Raw genomic sequence first — 20,840 nt, 5'->3', positions numbered from 1 at the left:
TACCTTCCAGCACACTTACGTGAAGACCTGGCTGTGAACTTCTATGTGTTTTTCTCTGGGGCAGAGTTGTCCCAGGAGATCAGCAATAGGAGACCAGCACCTATCTGAGACAGCCCAGCAGCTCCTGCATTCCTTTGACTGGCAGCTGGATTTAAGTGATGCCACTGGAGACTGCTGTGATCATAGGAACATGCACTTAATTCATATATAACTCAGAATGAAGATAATAGGTGAATAGGGAACGATGCCAACACTACTGAAGTTGTGCTTTCACTGTGGACTTGCTTCTGGGAGTCATGACTGAATTACAGGGCCATCAGCAGTCCTCCAACATCTATATCTCATAAAGGGTTGGAGGTGAGTAAGGGTCTAAATCTCTTGGCTGTAAGTTTGAAAGGGAGCACGGTATGAAATGGGTAATTCCCTTAATGCAAAGGGCAACTGTAGGGGTGTCTCCTGAGAAGAAAAGCCCAACATATGAGTTGAAAACATACACTGGGTATGCATTTTTGTCACAAGCAGCTGTGGAGTCTCATACTGAGATGTCCAGGAAAGCCCAGGATCTGGCACAACTTTACAGAGCCAGCCCAGACATGGCTAACTTTCCTCTGTCACGTCTGCAGTCCCCGATGTAGCCAATCTGTAGACCTGCACAAATGTAGTTTAAATGCTTCATCATCCTGGGGCTCAAAGTTGATGGCAATGAACTGCCAGGAGCTGCACGGTATCCCATCCCCAGGAGCCCAGGAGATGGTGTAATACAAGTGAGCTGCGGCAGCATTGCTGTGGCCTTGTGTCAGCAGAGCCAACGTCACGGATTGTGTGCACACATTTATCTTGTCCATTTCAAGGTAGAATTGATTACCTTAAACAATAATGAAGTAATGAAATGTGCAGCTCAGGCACACAGAATTGCCTAACCATCCCTCTGGGACAGCACAGCATTCCCACGCTCCCTGTCCATCCAAAAACGCAATAGTTTCAGCCAGTGATTCAACAACATGATGTTCAACTCTACCTTTTCTGGTTTATGACTTAGACCATTTAATTTTCTGCAGGAGTTCAAAAGCACATATATGTTATGTATTTTGAATCCATATATTTCTGTGTGCCTATTTATGGATGGATGGATGCATATATATATATATCTTGTTTCTGACCCTGAAAGAGAGATTCCACACTGTATAGATCAATGTCAGTGATTTTTTGTCTTTATAAGGCAAGCCAAAGGATTGAAAATTAAAGCTTGAAATCCCTACCAACCCCCTCCTGCACTGTCTTTCAGAAACAAGCTCAAGTTGCAAACATTTTCTACTCTTCTTTTTCTTTGATGTTGTAAAATGAGTCCTAAAAGTCTTTCAAGTTTATCTCAAAGACAGAGAAGAACATGGGAGTGCCTGAAAGATAACAAATTGTTGATACAACAGTTTATTAATGAGGTGAACAAGTAGTGTTTAGCACATCTAACTTGACAATGGCAAAATATCTGTGCATAAAATCTTAGCTAATGTAGAAGTTCTCATAAAAATATGCTTTTTGCCATGCATCTAATCTGGAAAGAATTAATTTGGAATGATTTATGTTTTCCATTTTTAATCCACAGCTATTTTGACTTAAAACAGTAGTTACCAGTGCAAATTTAAAAAATCCAGACATCTTTTTACAGCTTTGTAAATCTCCTGTGAATATTATGTTTTCTAAGAAAGTCTAAATAAGAAGGACTATCTGAGGATAATTCCAAGTGCAGCTAGAATTGGTTGACCATATTTTACTAAATGTGAATGGCTATTGGGTACCTTCCATATGGATGTTTCAAAAACAACCTACATGGTCATAGCAGCAATTCTGAAATTCCCTTGGGACCAGTGCAAAAAATGGCAAGATGTGTCTTCTCACTATTTCCATACCTTTTCTGCAACACAAACTGATTTTAAATGGAAAATAACCAAGATTTTTTTTTAACAAGTTACTGGAATAAACCCACAACAAGTGAGGAAGTCATATTACTGCAAGCAGTCTTGTAGTGCAATTTCTGTGGACCACGTAACATCTACATAATGGGAATCAAGAGAGAGTAGTATTCTGCCTCCCTAGTTTGGCAGGAAAGACTTTTTTTTTCTCATCCACTTTGCCTTTTCTGGGTCAATCCTTGTAGGGGATACAGCCCCAACAATGCTACTTTTACAGAAGGGAATTTACAGGTACCTGTCTGTTGCAAATGTTGAGAATCAAGAACAGGAATGTGTAGGATCAGATCCTACACTCAAAGTTCAGTTCAACCAGCTTTAGCAAAAAACAAGTACACTTTAGCACCTGAATGCCACTCAAAGCATAGCAATAGCAAGGGTTTTTACTGCAAAAGCTCTTTATTGTCTGCAGATGGCAATATTCCTTGGGAGGCTAGAACAGAATGGGATAAGGAACAAATCTGTTGAATTGACTATTGAATTCCTTTAAATGTCCAGGTCTGTTCTGCAACCGAACCTGGGATGGCTGGCTGTGCTGGGACGACACACCTGCTGGCAGAATCACTGCTCAGAACTGTCCAGATTACTTTCCAGACTTTGACCCAACTGGTACAGTATTTCTTTTTATCATCTTATCTTTCAGAGGAACATTCATGCCATTGAGTGGAAGCATGTTTCCATATGCATTTTTGCATCATTGTGAAATTTCAGAGAGTTTGACTGAGATGAAAATACATTACGTCTTTGGATTGCCTAATTTATATAGTTTTATTTTACAGTATTTTATATGCATTTCTATGTATGTAATTTTGACTGCTGTACATATGGAACCCATTTTATTAAAATATGGAAGTATTAACTACTTATTTATGATTTCAAAACATTTTTAACACCTCATTCTGACTTTTTCTAATGAAGAGAAAATGCTGAAAGTAAGTACTCATAGGCATGAAACGTCTATCAGAATCTTCTGTTTTTATTGCAAAATATTTTATGGAAGAAGATAAGCAGAAGTGATGTTCTTTCAGTCTCAAAGTTTCAGTTGTTCATTGAATTCTTCATACAAATACTAGCAGCCGTGTAGACTACGAAAAGAAGTAAATCAAGAATCTTTAAAAAGACAAATGAAAGGAGAAAACGAGACAAATATTGCTGAACAGATATGAGGAAATATTAGATAGAAGTAAAACTCCAGGGAGGGTATTGCTTGAAGAAAAACACCGTTGTGTGTTCCATTCTCAGGATATATTGCTTATAGGCAGTGGTTGATGCCACGATGTCCTCAATCATCTGTAAACACAGCACACCAACTGCAGTTAAAAAATATGAAACTAAACATTTTGAACAAGGTTGAAACAAAATTTATGTGTTGAATTGGAAAATAAAGAACATACTATTGCATAGCTGTAAGTTACCAAGTACCATTAGCTAAAACTATTTTTGTTGAGATTATCTATTTAGAAACAGAGGCGTTTCCAGGTAGGATCAGTATGTATCTCACTAAATCCTATTTGCAATAACAGATTTATTGATATTCCTGTTTTTTTTCTAAATCAAGCTATCCACAGTTAGAGAATTCACCCTGGAAATGGGAAACTTGCAGTATCAGCCCCAGATTGAGAGGATTCAAACCTGCATCCTAACTTGGATGAAGGAACCTCCCCCTTTCCAGTGGACAACTGCTTCAACCATTAAGCTATTTGTACAAAAGATACCAGAAGAGCACTGTAAAAGAACTGACCAAACTTGGTTCAGTTCTCAAATAGAAGTGCCCGCATCCAGAGAGTTCAAGGCTCTGGATCCTGAGGTTACACATGCTTTTTCCTATGTTCATAGCAGGGGTGCCTCTTGGATGGGGTCAGTACTTTCTGTTTCAGCCCCCATTTTGTTCACGATACCATCCCCAAGTGGCTACTAGCTTTGATGAATAGAACAATTTACAAGTTTTCTGCTTTCCCTGCTTCCATGTTTTCTTTAGGGAACAAAAAAAAAAAAAAAAAAAAAAAAAAAAGCAATACCAACAGCACTGGTTTATGTATACTCCATACATTCCTGCAAAAGCAGGTGGTGGACAGCTCTGTAATCACAGAAGTCCCCTCACCACTCCCAGGTCCTCATCCCACAATGAGAGGGGGTGATTATGGAGCCACTCTCCAGCCACTTATTCTCGGCTTTTCTGGTTGCCCACTTGTCTCCAGCGACTTGTTCTGAACTAATCACTCCATTCCAACAGCACTCTTCAAAGTAACACTTAAGCCATCCATGGAGAAGCACCTCTCTCAGTCATTAATGCTTATTTATGTTGAAATCTGTGACTTGTTGGGGTGACTGAAAATGGCTCCTTAGTGTACAAATGTATGCTGCAGTCTTGCCTGTGACAACAGGTACATACTGTGTTTTTTCCTTCTGCTGTGGTTTAAAGTTTGCAGATTTTTTTTTTATTTTTAAGTGTTCCTGTTGTCTGTATGAAGCCACAGGGGATAAAAAGCCTTGTCCATCAATTTCCTCCTGTTCTCACTGCTGTCCTGTGTAGGAGCAATACCTGTGGTCTCCCACACTCAGCGTTTCCCCCACACACACTTTCCTCTGATCCTTTGTGGCACCTCTGTCTGTCTCTTGGCTGGTGTTTCTGTGTCTCAGACAGCTCCTGGTTCAGCCAGAGCTGCTTTCCTGGAATATCTTTTGAGTACCCCAGGAAACAGCTGCAGCATAAAACCAGCACGGAGCCTGCCTTTGCCATACAGGTGGCTGATTGTCACACCAGGGCTTAATAAAGCAAGAAGGAGACGAGAAACTGTAGGGGTGACGAGAAATCTTTCAGCTGCTAATGGAAGTGGCTGCCACTTGGAAGTGGCCAAAAGTGCAGGTTCAACTGTCCTGAGAAAAGTCTACCAAGTTTGTTCACAAGTCATTATTTCGTTCAGTAACCTCTGCATGTTAAACATAATGCAGCCAGATTTTCTGCTGAGAAGCAGAAAATTCATCCTAAGGAACAATGATTTTACAAGTCGAAAACCTCAGTGCCTGTCAGGCTTCCTTCTCATTAAGGCCCTATAATATCAAACACCTCAGCATATATTTTAGGTATGCAAGTAAACTCATGGACTTCTGAAACAAGTACTTTACACCATGCTGCTTTGGGCTGCACTGACACCTGCAGAACTGCTGCCTATCAGCTCCCTGATGTCTACTTCTTCTCTTTGGGTCCAGGTATAGCTTCAAGTCCTGGAACAAAATACCACTCAGCTTTCTTTTTGTGCTTTGAATCTTAAGCCATTCATACTGGAAAAGTCAAACATTATCTGGCAGCATAGGATCACATCTTCCTCCCATCTGCATCTGTGGGTGCTGCATAACATCTCACTGTATGTGAACCCTCAACATTCAGTATCCAAGCCAAGAGTGTGTGTTAAAGTCTGTTAGAAAATAAATCAGATGAAATCATTTTCTGGAGAAAATGACTCAGAATCACAATGAAAGGGAAAGAAAGAACCAACATGCTCAGTGCTCAGTTAGTTTTCTCTGACTTCACAACTAATTTAACCAAATGTAACTCTACTTATTTCATTGAATTTAAATCCGTTCATACTAGGCAGAAATCCATGTGTTGAGGTAAGAAAGACCATGATAACCTAGTCTGCTCCATTAGCTGGCGCTTCCTACATTTCTTTTCCCACCCAATGAAGCTCTATCTTGTTAAAGTGAGTACCTTAAAGCTAACAAACAGAAATCTCTCTCTACACGCTGTGACAACTGTGTCCTTTTCGATAAACAACTTGCCTCTTGCAGCAATCTCTTTTTTACAACGAGCATTGTGTGCAATGTGGAAATGCATAAAAACAAATCAACTTTTTGGGAAAGCATACTGAGATGTACTGGTTTAACTCCAATGACAGCAAGAAATTCATTGTCTCATCCACTCCTGACTGAGGCTCTGAGAAGGGCTGAGCTTTGTACTCCCATATTCAGGCAACGTGCACAGTTTCCCTTGAATGGTATTTATATTCATGTTTTATTCAAGTGAATCTCTTGTGTAATCCATTTGAAATGGTTCCAGGTCATGCTGAAATTGATAGGAATTGAATTTGATAGAAATATATAGTATGTAATTCATGCTGGTAATACTCTTGCTAATAAAATAGAAGGGAAATAAGTTGTGGATGTAAATGGCCTTCCATCATGGCAGGTGGACTGGGGCCACTGCGAGGGGCAGACCATTGCCCTGTGCCGAGTACAGCCTGTGGGGCTTGTGGCAGGGCACTGACATGTTGCCACCGTCCTGTATTTGGTCAGGATGAATTTGGCACAGCCACATACAGCAATGCAGCTGAATGTACAAGTTGTGTTGTGACAGCCTTACCCTATGACCACAGGGGACTGGACTTATGGGCACAGGCACATCGTGCTCACAGCGGGCAAAATGCACAAAGCATTCAGCTGAGTAGGCCGCCACGCCGACGGAAGAAGTCATTGCAGATGAGAAACCATGGCCATAAACCACAAAGCAGAGAGAGAGAGACCTTCTGGGTCTCAGCAGCTGCTGCAGCTCCAAGTAGGCAGGGAGGCCACTTCTACGGGCATCCCGTAATTCAAGCAGCTTCCCAACCCCAGTCTCCCCTCCTTCGTGCCCAATCCATCATTTGCCCCTTACCACCCGGCGGCATGCCTCAATGTGGCGATGTCCCTGTCCTGGTTTCAGGTAGGACAGAGTTAATTTTCCTCCTAGTAGCTGGCAGGGTGCTATGTTTTGGATTAGGATGAGAAGAGCGCTGATAACATGCTGATGTTTTAATTGTTGTAGAGCAATGCTTACACCAAGCCAAGGACTTTTCAGCTTCTCGCTCTGTCCTGCTAGCGAGCAGGCTGGGGGTGCAGCAGGAGCTGGGAGGGGACAGACCCAGGACAGCTGACCCAAACTGGCCAAAGGGGTATTCCATACCATCTGACGTCATGCTGAACAATATATAGGGGTGGCTAGCCGGGGTGGGGGGGCCGGCTGCTCGGGGATAGGCTGGGCATCGGTCAACGGGTGGTGAGCAATTGCATTGTGCATCACTTTGTACACATTATTACTATTATTATTATTATTATTATTATTATTATTGTTATTATTTTCCCTGTCTTAATAAACTGTCCTTATCTCAACTCACAGGCTTCACTTTCCCGTTTCTCTCCCCCATCCCGGAGAGGGAGGGGGGAGGGTGAGCGAACGGCTGTGTGGTGTTTGGCTGCCAGCCGGGCTAAACCACAACAGTCCCTGTGAGCAAGGAGCAGCAGCAGGAGTCCCCAGGAGCTGCCTGAGCACCCTGAGAGGCATAGGGAGGGGATAGACCTTCTCTTGCTGCCACTAAATCTCATTTTGTCGACTCCACCTAAAAAGCCAGCTCTGGATTTCTGCTGGCTCTGTTTTTTTGTCTTGAAGTAATATAGACAAGGATAGATAAAACAAATCTGAATTCTATGGCTGCTTCTTTTGCTTCCTGCCCGTCTGTGTATTTCTGTCATGCTCCATATGTCAATCTCAACAGCTACATTTTAAACATCATTTCTTATCCCCCCAGTGCACAACTTGACTTTATTCTACTGACTCCAATTCTGCAGAATAAGGCATTTTGATGATAGTAAGAATTCTTTACTTACTAGGATGCTGGAACTGAACTTTTTTAGGGTCTCTGTTGTATTATATCAGATGATTTTTTCATTTCTGAAAAAAAATCTTCTGAAATATTTCACTGAGGAAGTAAATCAGATGTGTTATAGAAGTATCAGCTATTCTCTCATCTGCAAAACTAAGTACTGTACAGGTCAATCCAAACAATGGCAAATAATCCAGTGTCTGGTATGTGCTGAGCATGCACTGCAACAGAGGAAAACTTCTTTTTACTTCCAGTGTATAACTCAGCAATTAAAAAATTGGTGTTCACTCTTTTAGCATCTGCTAGCCATAGGCTTTGGCTAATTGTAAAAAAACAGACAAACAAACAAGCAAAATGATTGTGAGTACTCATGTTTGTTCCGAAGTTATTGGGTTAAGATATTTGTTACATATAATTGACCTATTTGTTTTTATGAAAATAAGATTCATAAAAGCACCATTGGTAGCACAAGCAATGACATATACAAAACAATTACTAGGGGTTAATATTTTTAGACACCTCACCACTCCAATGAAACTTCTGTTGTGGGTAAGGTTTCTCTCATCCAGTTTTCCCAGACAACTCCTGAAGTGTCTGTCTTTCTCAGCTAACTACAGCAAGCCTGTATAACTTTATAGCTAAAGTTAGGTGAAATGAATCCAACACAATGCCACCATTCTTCCACTCTGAATAATGTGATACCCTGATGGTATGCTATCCAGGCTGACAGGGTACAGACAGAGCCCAAAAAATTATTTAAAGAGTATTTCAATAATTTTAAAGCACATACTTCCATTTTGCCTTACTAGTATTATCTTACCCATCCTTACACTCTTGGCTATTTCTTCAGAGCTTTTTACAGATGGTTCTGGTCAGCATAAAAAACATGTGCCCAAGTTCCTAATCACAAACCTGCCACCACAGAAGAACTTGCAGTAGAACAGTGGTTGAGTTACATACTCACTGCTTCATTTCTCTATACTATAAAACCATAGAAATGTTGTACCAGTGTGAGTCACTGGATTGGACAGTACAGAGGCTTATAGTGCACAAGGTCAAGCATCTATTTTATCATAAGAGAAACACATATGAAGCTTCTTCAAAAGCCAGTCTGTTGACAACCCATCATACTTCAGGGGCACCACAGTTGATGGACACCCAGGTACCTAAATGGATCCTCTTTATTTGTGATCTACCAAGAAGAGAGAACAGTGAAATGAAAAAACGTCCCTTGTATCATAAACTTTAGCCCACACCGTTTTTCCAATCTAACTAGCATCTCATAATTAAATATTTCAAAAAGACACATACCATATTTAGTGGGTATGTCACAATTGCATATTCTGACAACAGGACCCCATGATCTAGGATTCTGATCCCCCAGTCCCTTTTTCGGACATTACAGCAAGAAATCAGTGGGCCATAGCAACTTCCAGACTAAGATTAGTTGTGTTTGTCTGGCTTCAAGGAAAGGCATGAGGCAACAGATTTGCCTCTGGCTTACAAAGGTCACATTATACTTAGGCAGAGTGCCTACCTAGGCATTAAAGTACAGAGATGATGGATGGTATTACCATTATGCTTTATAGCATATTAACAAAAGCCACGTATTCTGCACAGTGTATGGGATAGTAGGCATGATGTTTGTACACTGTGTTCCATGGTAGAGTAACGATTAATCTTTTATCTATGACTGAAAACTTTTTCCAGCTTTAGATAATATCTGGCAAAGAGTACAATGGGAACATTGCTACACAGGCAGTCTGAGATTATCTCCAAGCTGCAGTGATGGAAGGCTGAGATAGCATGTACTGTTCCTCTTTGTATTGTTGATGCACATATTGATTTTCAGCAGGTCCCCCAAAACAATGATTTGAAACTCACAGTAATTTCAAAAGTATGCTGTGTTCTGGAGGATTGTCTTCTTTTTGCAACGGTACTATGCAAAGCGTACTTCTAGTCAGAGGAAGATAGCTTGTTCTGTACGATCCTTACCTTGCCAGTATGATCAAATGCTCTTCTTAGCATGTAAAAAGGGAATATGAATCTTCCAAATTACTAGAACCATTAATTATCAGAAATGATTAAGAAAAATAAATGCAGATGTTCGACACAAACAGTGAAAATGTGTAAGTTCAAATGGTAGTAGGCTCTTTAAAAGTAAATTGACTGGAAATGCTGATAACCTATATATAGGGCCAATATCTATAAAACTACAGTAGACAAAGGGTTGTCAAGAAAGAATTTTTAGAATGTCAAAAAGTCAGACTTGAAACACTGTGCTTTTCATAAATAAACAGTTGTGTCACTATCTACGAGAACATCAAATAATTTATGATCTTATCCATTTCCCACTTTTGTTACTCAAACAAGTTTTCCACTGACTCCCCCATGGCCAGCGCTTGAGGGAAGGCCAGAGGAATTAGTCCAAGACTTGACAGGTGATTAGAAGTGACTGTTTGTGGCTCCACGTCCAGGATTTCCCAGACAGAAATGCAAATGTGGACAGGAGGATGCCTGCACAGCATACATCTGTGGTTCCAGACATCCCTCCAAGTTATCCTGATGGTGCTGCGATCACAAAAAAAGGACACGTGCAAAGAAGCATGAAGCTGTTGCACATTGGCGAGGATGTCAGAGCCACCTGTGGTGCAGAGACACACGTAGAGGAGCTAAATGCACATCAGATTATTTAAACAGAGAGCCTGTTTCTCTCTCTGCAGCCTCAAAGGGAAATAAGCAGTGTTCCTGCTCACCACTGGCATGGAGCTTGGGCAGCACACTTCCACCAGTCTGTGCAAACGCACCGCTGGTGTCGGGGCTATCACCATCTCCAGCACCTGGGCTCCAGTTCATGCACCGCTTGCTACTCTTTTACTACACACTGTCTTTAACTAGTTATTCAATTATTCCCCTTAATATGTGAAACACTGCTGCAGGACTCAGTCTGTTAGTGTCTGTGTAGGGATACCAGCATCTTACTGAGAGTGTCAGGTCTGAACAGTTTTCAATGGCCTCTTTAAATGAATTATTAACACAGAAATAATTGCATCTGAATGAAAGTTGGATATATATACTCTAGTGCATTCATTCAAGACAACAGGAGACACATAAATGACAAATTTTGTGTCAGATAACTCTGTGAGAGACAAAAATGAAACAGAAAAATGTATATTAATCACACAACTTGAAAACCCTTTGGGTTTTGTTACGCAGGCAATTTATTTCTAAACATTAATTCTTTTTAATGTTTTTTAAAATGTGTAACATGCTAAAATAACTCTAATTGTGCTTTATTATCAGAAAGAGCTTCAAAATATTGCGATGAAACTGGAAACTGGTTCCGCCATCCTGAGAGCAACCGCACTTGGTCCAACTACACCCTGTGCAACTCTTTCACCTCTGAAAAACTGAAGGTATGCTACAGTTAAAAACTCAGTGATTGTCTGGGAATGGCTTTAGGCTGGGCTAGCAGCAAGGCACATATGAATAGGTCAGGATTGTCTTAATGATTTAGCTTTATTTGTTGCGCAAGAGTTGAATAGCAATGTCCTCCTGATTTTAACCTATTAAAATTATCTGATGAATTCTCAAACCTAAATATAGGTTTGCTACAGTCTGGATAATTTAGTAGCAATTCATGTGATCAGTTTTGCTGTATTTTTCAAATGCATTTTTTCATTCCTGTGATTTTTTTTCCTGATTGTCCAACAGCTGTAAAATGATCCTTTAAAATTTCAGTTTTGCTTTCTGTAAAAAGTATCTTCCAAGCTGTAGATACCATCTCTGCAGGGCTGGAAATCCTAAGATATGTTAAGATTATTTTTCATAACCAAAGAACATCGCTCTATATTCACTCCCTTTGAAAAGAAATATTTATGAAGGTACCATCATGCCAGAAAATCCTACAAGTCTGAACACATTTTACTTTAATCGTTTGATTGAAGTCAATGTGACTATTTACACTAATAAACTAAGCATTTGCATCAGTATTTCCAAAATTGAGTTGCTAAGCTGAAAAAGGAGAACAAAGTCTAAAAGCACCAAAAGAAACAAGGAGAGAGAAATCTGAGAAAGCTTTAAAAAAAGAAGTTAGAGAAGCTCATGAAAATAAACATATTTCTCAAATGTGAGTGGAGCTCCAGGAAAATCTGATTACAGATTTGTGACAGAATAATTTGTGACTATTTGGAATTGTGGAGGGAAAAGAGTCAGAAAGTGATTTGATTTGGGGTTTGTCTTGGAGAATCTTTTTTTACACAGCCAAAAATCAGTATGTGGTTATATTTAGTAATGATCCAGCATAAAGGGCCTTGGAAAAGTCTACTGGACTAGGCAGGAGGTGAATTCTAAAAGTTTTTACAGCATGAGGAATCATCTTGGTAAAATGGGGCTCACCTATGTGTCAGACAGAGTATTAGTAAAAAACTCAGCTCACAGAAGCATTAAATGGAAGCCCCATAAAAATATAATTTTTCCAGATGTTGGCCCATGTAAGGAGGCAAAAAATGTAGTTCTGTTGCCTATTATCCATGCCTTCCAGAAGAAGAATTTTGAATATCATTCAAGCGAAGTGCAGATAGACAAAGGAAAATTATATGTACCTTGAGATTCTTCTGAAACAAAAAATATAATAATAATAATGGAAAATGCAGAAAGAATCTATCTTTACAGAAATGCCAAGTTGGATTATGACCTTTAGTCCAAGTCTTCAAAAACCAGGAGTATGCTTCATTTCTAGAGTATTTTCATGCACTTATAGATAGTTTAATTAACTGAGTATGAGGTATCTCTATCAGAAGATTCTCTTTCCTCAAGACAAGAATTCTAGAGAGACAGGGGGAAGATCAATTATGTGTTTCAGTTTCAAGTATTCTAAGCCCAGGATGAAAAAAACGTGTATAAACTAAAAATTTGGTGAATCAGCATAAGTCCTATATATCAGAAAGAACATCAAAGGTTGCCATTTCAAGGAGTGTACAGGTTAATAAAATAGTTGCTTGTTTGAAATTAACTGAAAATACCAACGTGCTATACTTCTGAGATGGATTGCAGAGGCAGAAATAAGACAAAACATTTATGAACAGTTCTGTAAATTGAATTCAGGCTTTAAAATTATATCAATCTAATATCATATAGCGACCACTTAGTATGCAGTGGAAGAAATGTCACATGCACTCTCCCACTACTCTGTATTCAGAAATCTGTCTCACCTCTGCTCTCCGATCTGCCTTCTCAGGGGTTTTGTGGACACTAGCAATGTTGTGGTTAGTCATTGTGGAGGGAAAGTAGGAGACCTAGAGCTTTTTCAGTTAATATGCATGGATTCCCATAAATCTTGGTGAGTGATACTTTGTTGTAAATAAGAACTAGGCCACCATATCACTTAGGTTAATGAAAGCAGGAGCTGATTCCAAAGTTGTGCAATGGCTGAAGAATAAGCTAGATAAGAAGATGTGCACTTGTGCTAAGTAGAATAGCTTTGTTTTCTGAATTTTATTCATATCTGTTTTCAACCGCAACTTTAAGCTGCCTTGGAAATGAAAAAAAAAAAAAAAAAGCTATCAGCAAAATTTAGGACTACAGAAATCAATTAGAAGCTTGCCAGATATTAACTGAGTATGCTTGAAATAAAAGAGTTGTATGAAACATTCCTTATCCCTTTGTTCTTCTTCCTTTGCCAAAAACACACAAAAGATGCAAAGAGGGAGTAATAAAGAAACAATGTGCAAAATGCTGCACTAGTACTTGCAAACTGTTCATGGAGGAGGGTGATCTTAAAAAATTCATCTAATTGTTGAAAAAGGAAAATCACTCTTGCATAACAAAAGAAAAATGAATGAAATAGAAGATAAATCCAAGAGAGGAACCTTCTATCTAGTCTTTTTTTCAGGACAGGCTGATAGTATATTAGTGCTTTCAGAAAAAAAAGGGACTGGTGGATCTTGGCATGCCATTAGCCTCCCGCAGTATTCTGACAGCTGGATGATGCTTAACAGCTTGGCTGAGACCAAAGTATGACATTTAAATACCACAGCATTCTGCAGCCAAGGCGCTGTCCTGTGATTTTGCTTCACTGTTGGCATACAAAATATGCATAGGCCTATCTTAGATTTCAGTGATATTAGTCAAAGTGAAAGCCTGATTACCTGTTTTTTTTTGTTTGTTTGTTTTGTTTTGTGTGTGTTTTTTTTTTTTTCCAGCAACGCAAGACTATTGAGTTGCCCAATGGTGAGGTTCACATTAGTGTCAAAACCAGAATTGTCACTGGATGTCTTGTTCTAATGTGGTTGGAGCTGCTGAACTGTTTTCAGCTCATCTACTGCTTTCATGACTTCACAGACCTTAGTCATAAGCTCCAGGAGTCACTGGAATTGTACTCTCCAATAGGGAGAATCTGACATTTGCACCCACTTGTCATAACACAGCTACTCTACCTCCTCAGTTATTTTAGTTGAGTTTTTTGCATGTTTTCCAGCTGTGACGTGTCTTTCTTAAAGTGAGGAGGCCAGAATCACACGTTTCAGATGTGGGATATAAGTTTTAAATAGAGACAAAATGATGCTCTATCCTCAGTGCCTTTCCTGATCATAGCTGACATTTTGTTTACTCTTTGGCTGTCACTACAGATTGAGACAATGATTCAGAGAACTGGCCGGATGACTTCAAGATCTTGTTCCTGACTTTGGTTGCCAGTTCTGAGTTTGGCGTTGTTTAAGCAGGGTTTAGATTGCTTATCCCTACTTTTATCTATGTTGAAGTTCACATAGTATCTTCTTGTCCCCTTGCTTAGTTATCTGAGGCCCTTCTGGAATCTATTACTATTATCTAGAAGAGCTAAGTATCGTTTGGGAACTTAGAGATTTCTCTGCATCCTCTCATCCCCAGGTCATCAATGAATCCATTGAACAAAAAGCCAGCCCCGATACCAGTCCTGAGGTCACCTAACTGACTCATCTCCATCCGAAAGTGACCATTAAACTTTTACTCCCTGCTGTTTAAGCAGCTTTCAGATGATAAAACCTTTCTTCCAATCCTGTGGCAACATGCATTTTCCTTAATATTTTTTGGTGTGGAAACTTGTCATGGGCGTTTGAAAATCAAAGTGTATTATGTCTGCTGTGCTCCCCTAGAGCTCAGGAAAGTTAGCGATGTGAGCAAGGATCTTGCCAGTGACTTCAGTGCAGCAGAAACACATCAACTTATGTAAGAAACACTTATCTCGTCTTTAGACCTTGAGTCATACTATTTAATGTATTGCTGCTATTAAAAGAATATTGCAAAAGAACTTTTTAAAGAAAAGAAGTACAAAATAGGATGTTGATTCTGTAGATTCCTCCTCAATGAGAAAAAAAATGAGTGCCTGCAAGTTGCTCATGTTTTACTTTTCTTTTTTTAAATTGCAGATGGCGTTCATACTTTATTATATGGCGATAGTTGGCCATGCTTTGTCTATAACATCCCTGTTGATTTCCCTGGCAATTTTCTTCTATTTCAAGTAAGTGTTTCTTACAAACACTCTCTCTTCTTTTGTTAAGGGATCTCATGTGGTAACCAAAGAAAAGCTTGGAAGGGGACATGGCCAGCTCTTCTGAGTGCCTTTTTATATAATCCTGTCTATAAATAAATAAATAATTAAATGAACTCAGCACAGTGTTCTCTCACCACTGTGACATCTCCCAGTGATATGTAGCCAAAATCATTATGTTAGATTTATCAAGAATTGTGTAGAAGTGCAACCCATAGGGAAATGGCATAACTGTGGATGTGGTAAGGCCCTTCATTTACCATTTGCCTATTGTTCCTTGGAGGGCATGTCCAGCCCAGCCCCTGGAAGTTGCAGTGACTGCACAGAGCAGTAGCTTGAAGCCCCCAGCTCCCAAAGGACAGGAATACCCTCATCTGTTGCTGAAGGACTGATCTGCTGACTTGGGCAGGTGCTTACAAGGACTCATTGCTATGGATGAATCTGGCACTAGTATGTAGCCTCTCATTGTCATTCAAAGGAAAAATAGTAATTTGCTAAATTAGAACTTTAAAGGAAACTAAAATGATATTTGCTGAAAGTATTGCAACTACTGTGTGGGAACTCAAGCATTTCAGTCTTGTCATTTAGTGAACCTGTCTGCACACTATTTATTATAGCAGTGAAGGAGTGGAGGGAGCTCAGATTTGCCCTCAGACATGTAGTCACAACTTCAGTCACTATCAGTAATGAGGGGCAATCTGTTTTCAGCTCAGGGAGATGCTAAGCACACTGGAAGACACCAAAGGCACCACATTTGTAGCAGATTAAGGTCTCCAATTGTTTCTTTATTTTCAAATCACATGAAATGTTGAAGTATCTAGACATAACTAAACCACACTCTAGCTAAAGAGGATTTCGCAATGCCAGTCATTGTAAACATGTCTATATTAGATGGCACTGGGAGACTACTGTGGGGAAAATACTGGAGAATAAACACCGGACAAGGCCATGAACTACTGTGCATTCAGAGCTACAATGACATGCATAAGGTATATTCTTTTAAGCAAACTTTTTAAGATATGTCATTACCTTACTGTAACATTACTGTGAACTCCAGACTTCCAAAAAATGGGATTGTGATGTCCATTCACAAATACTTTGGTGCAATAGAATGACATATCCAATAAAATGGCCCAGGTGGGATTGTATTATCTTACTGATTTCAGCCACAGTGCTTCTGTTATTTGCAGTAAGAGTGAGATCATTACTTCATGACCAGAGATAGGGAAGCACCCACCAGGTGCAGAATATATCTGGAGATAACTACAATGTAATCTAAAAGGCCAGATAAAGTTTTCCAAGTTGATAGGATACTGCACATTGGGAAACAAGGCAAGAGTAATGTAAGAAACAAATACAACTGCTTCTGAATAAATAAACAGACTTGTAAACTGCTGGAATTTTATTGCCTAAAAGATCATATCATTCGAGAACATAGAAAAATCCCAAACTCTCTGAAGAATGCAGTCATTCCTTGAGCAGTCAGGAATACAAGGTAAAAGGAACACTTTTTTTTTTTTTAATCCACGATCTTCTTTATAGGGATTAAAAAAGAATAGTTGCACAATAATGGCAGCCTATGGTAATTAAAGTCCATCACTGTTGTCATTATAAGACTGTATTGTTAAGAGATTGCAATTTAGGCTGCAAGAAATTATTTAAAGTTAAGCTTGTTGATTATGCTGGCCTGTGTGACAGTAGCATTAAGCTTTTTTTACACGAGTGTCAACAGAGTTGAGAGCTTGATGAGCATTCAAAATACAGTTTTTATTTATTTGTCATCATTCTCATAGAAAGATAAATGATATTGATTTGTTACCCATCAATCTATTTCAAAAGCTCAGAGACATATTTGCGATCCAAAAGTGTAGAATACTTCTAAAGATACTTTATTATCTTCCCAGCAGACATATAAAGAGCATGAGTTTTGTATACAAGCCATTATTTATTATTTTTATTTGGTTGATATTTCTGGAAAAATTAAAAAAAAAAGTCTCAAATCTGTCAACTTGGAGCTCAAATATAATAAATACACCGAATACATTTTTTTCAGATCTTAGTGATGAAAATAGTAACTGTGAATTATGAGCAGGTTCTAAATTAACACCTTCCCACTCATGCCAAATCATGAATCTGTATATGCCTCGTTTTCAAAAAGAGGATACATTCTCCATAGAATCTTTATTTTCCAAAGCAGTTTTTCACATACTGAAATTTCCAAGTCTGTAAAGGGAAGAATTGGCATTTTTTTTTCTATTCCTTTATCTTGTAGCCTTAACTGAAAACAAAGGGTATTTTGGTAATCATTCAACTTCTTAACACCAGTAAAGCCAAGTAATCATTATGAAGTACATGTAGTACATATTCTTTTATGACCATTTAGTTAAAAACATTTCCTATGACTCTTGTAGTGCAGAGTTTTTATATGTCTAGATGTGCAGACTTTTGATATGTCTAGATCAACTGGCATATGTTAAATGTCTTGGAATTGGTAGATCTAATGTGTTGCTGCATAAGTGAAATACAACATGACAAACTTTACATGCTGGATTATGAGATATCATCAATTTCATTAGCTGAACTTCTGAGATGTGCTTTTGGACACAAATACATATATGAAGATTTGTAGAATCATTATCACAGACCAAACACAAAATTCCAGCTTACATGTGCATAGTAATAGCAGAAATTTGGGGATAAAAAGTCCCCTTGCAGAACCCCTATATCTAGAGCACAAGGGATGGTCGTCTGGCTTTAAAAATCTGCAACGAAAGGTGCTCCACAAGATACCTGTTACAGTGCTTAAATTGTAATTTAATTGTAATTGCTTTCAATTGTAGCAAGATAGTTCGTGTATTATTTAACCTAAATCTTACATGAGGGACCTTAGCCTATTTCTGGTCCCAACTTTGATCTATATTTACCATGGCTGTCTTTTGAAATCTTCGTTGCATTTGTATTATGATAGATCCAGGTGCAAATCTGGGAAATGTATCTCTAAACAGGCCAATAGTTAAAGCTTAATGGTGCCAAATACATCTGGATCTTTTGCATCTTTTTGCAGAGGACTTATTTCCTTTTTGAGATAGTAAAGAATTGGTACATACACATGAAAACGCAAAGAGGGAATAAGTGAAACAGAAAACAATGGCTTGAGACAGAAGAGAAAAAAATTTAATGAGAGAGGGTACAAAACCAACTAATACTGAAGGAGGATATTTTCAGAAGAGAGGTTGAGATGCCCTATTACTCAGTGAAAAGCCACAAATCAGGGGTCAAGGGGACCTGGATATTCTGAACAAATTAAATCAAACTCCAAGTAATTTTACTGGCTGGGTCACCGCAGAAGTGTGGTAGGATTTTTTTTTATATCTTGGGTGGACTCATAGATACATGGGTATGTTCAGGTTATGTGCTTTCTAATAGTCATTCTTAGTAGTGTAATGCAAAGCCTCTACCTGGTTACTTCATCTGCTGCTGGTCCCTGAGAAGGTACACCATAGATGAGGGTATCCATACATGCTGGAAAAGGGTATGCTTAGTAAATTGAGAGGCCTGTTAAAAACAGGAAAAAGCAATGGCTTGACTCTGCATAGGCTATAAGAAGAGTCTGTAAGACTACAAGCTCAAAGAGGTGAATCAAAAATACAGGTTATGAATTCTGCTAATTTCCAGAGGAGTACTTTGATGAGTGTCTGTGATAATGTGTGTTAATGGAATATAGAGATAGCTAGACACTGGCTAATGAATGGATGAATTCCCTTCCCATCTAAGATACAGAGCACAAAACCACAGCCACAGTAATGCTTTGAGAAAACTGGGGATATAAATAAATGAATAAATAATAAAATTTAATCTGATTGGAAATCTTTAACCCAGGTTCTAGAGTTGTTTGGGGCAGTAAGGACAGGATCTGGTTTAAACAGCTGCCCAAAATGGTCCAGAAAGGTGATTCCATTCTTCTGAGACCTTGCAGTGAGCAAAGCAAGGTCAGGTTGACTCACTCTGAGCTCTGAGTCATGGACTCAATCCTGACCATTCCCAAGCCATGCTCAGAGACTCATCTTGCAACAGCCTTCCTGACAGCAGCACACCTCCTCTCTCCTCCTTTTCCTCCTACTTATCCTTTGCTTTTAATGACTAATCCATGACACAAAGATTACAGGAAGAAGTAGAAAAGGGAATTAAAACAAAGCACTGCAAAATGGGAGGACAAAGAGGAAACCAAACTAAGATCATAAGAAGGTTAGAGTAAAGCTGCATGGGAGCAGGCTTCTTGTTACCTTCACCTATTTCCTCTGGATATGGCAGTGATAGATTATTTGACCTTCAGTAGAAGGCAAGCTGCCAATCAGATGGTTGATCGAATAGCAAGAGATGGTTTCAGAGCTTTACAGTAGCCTTTGACTGCAGAGGCAGCAATGAATAGCTTGCAGAGGTTGCTGTTTCAAAATGTGAGAGAAAATTCTTCCCACATATAAGTCTTTCCTGGCAGAAATTTATTTTTGTTTCAGTTTGGGGTATCTAGAGTTATAATGATCTGGCACCACAGATGTTGCAGTAAGTTTGGAAGGGAATACTGAATCAGTAGCGATGAGCATTGCTAAGCAATACTCAGTTATAACAGGAGACAGAGTATTCATGAAGTGGATTGCCTAACAGTAACATGCACCATAACAGTGTTGCAATATTTTTATAGTTGCAGACTGACACCCCATTATCTTCTAAGGTAAAATGCAAAAGCAAAAAAGGACTCTTGCTCCAAATCACTTCCAATTGAATTATTAAAACAAATGCATTTTTGTAAAGATAGTTTGGGAGTACAGTAAGTTTAGATTTGCCAGAACAATAGATGATGTGTTGTGAATGTACTTGCAGTTTTAATTGTTGCTGTGGCTTTTAAAGAAAGTTGAAGAAAAATAATGTATGGAAGAATGATTTGTAGTAGTTTGCTGTAGTTTTCCCCAGGGAGAACATAGTAGAAAGCATGAAAATAATTGTTTGAAGACTAAACATGTGTCTAGGAGATGGAAAATAACTGGCTGGGGGTGAAAATCAGTGTTCTCAATATTCATGAATGAGAACTGATGACAGATTCAAAGAGCAGATCTATAAAGAAAATAATGTCAAAAGCCCTTGGTGGTCGATATCATAAATGCAACAGAGAAGTGGAGACAGGAACTCAAAATAAGAGTGTCTGTGTGTAGGTAGGAAAAATTGGAGAAAAGTGAAACACAGGAGAAACATGAAAAACTGAAGGAGACACCAAAAGTCTGAGCTAAGAGAGATCAGAGAAGTAGAACATTACAGATGATTGTCAAAACCAGCAGCGAGGATGAGCTTGGCTTTACTAGGAAGGTAGTATTACAAATATTACAAACTTTGCTGAGAATAGTTTCATGGGCAAGGCAAGATGGGTAGATGGGAAAGACTAGAACTGAAAAAGACGATTTACAGACAGGAGTTGTTTTTTTTGTTTGTTTGTTTGTTTGTTTGTTTTCAATGAGATAAGAGATCAATAGGAGAAAGGAGTTGGAATTATAGAGGGTAGTTACCCTCTACAACTGGTAAGACAAATTGGACCACAGGTGCAGCTGAAAATTAGAAAAGACAAACTTTCCTTTGTAAGGGGAGAAGCTGAGAAAGAGATGTTAAAGAGAAGATTGATGTTTTGAAGGGCACTGGATGAGAAGGGCTTACAGAAGTAAA

General features: G+C 38.9%; 1 protein-coding gene across 1 annotated transcript in view; it reads left to right on the top strand.

The window, feature by feature from the left end:
- Positions 1-20,840, top strand: part of CALCR (calcitonin receptor) — a 136,701-nt gene that overhangs the window by 73,432 nt on the left and 42,429 nt on the right. Inside the window, exons 4-6 of the mRNA XM_035545380.1 lie at positions 2,466-2,576; positions 10,907-11,019; positions 15,010-15,101. Coding sequence (XP_035401273.1) covers positions 2,466-2,576; positions 10,907-11,019; positions 15,010-15,101 — 316 coding nt within the window. The remainder of the gene's footprint in view (positions 1-2,465; positions 2,577-10,906; positions 11,020-15,009; positions 15,102-20,840) is intronic.

Source organism: Cygnus atratus, chromosome 2, assembly GCF_013377495.2.
Source record: "Cygnus atratus isolate AKBS03 ecotype Queensland, Australia chromosome 2, CAtr_DNAZoo_HiC_assembly, whole genome shotgun sequence".
NCBI lineage: Eukaryota > Metazoa > Chordata > Aves > Anseriformes > Anatidae > Cygnus > Cygnus atratus.
This window is presented reverse-complemented; position numbering and strand designations above follow the sequence as displayed.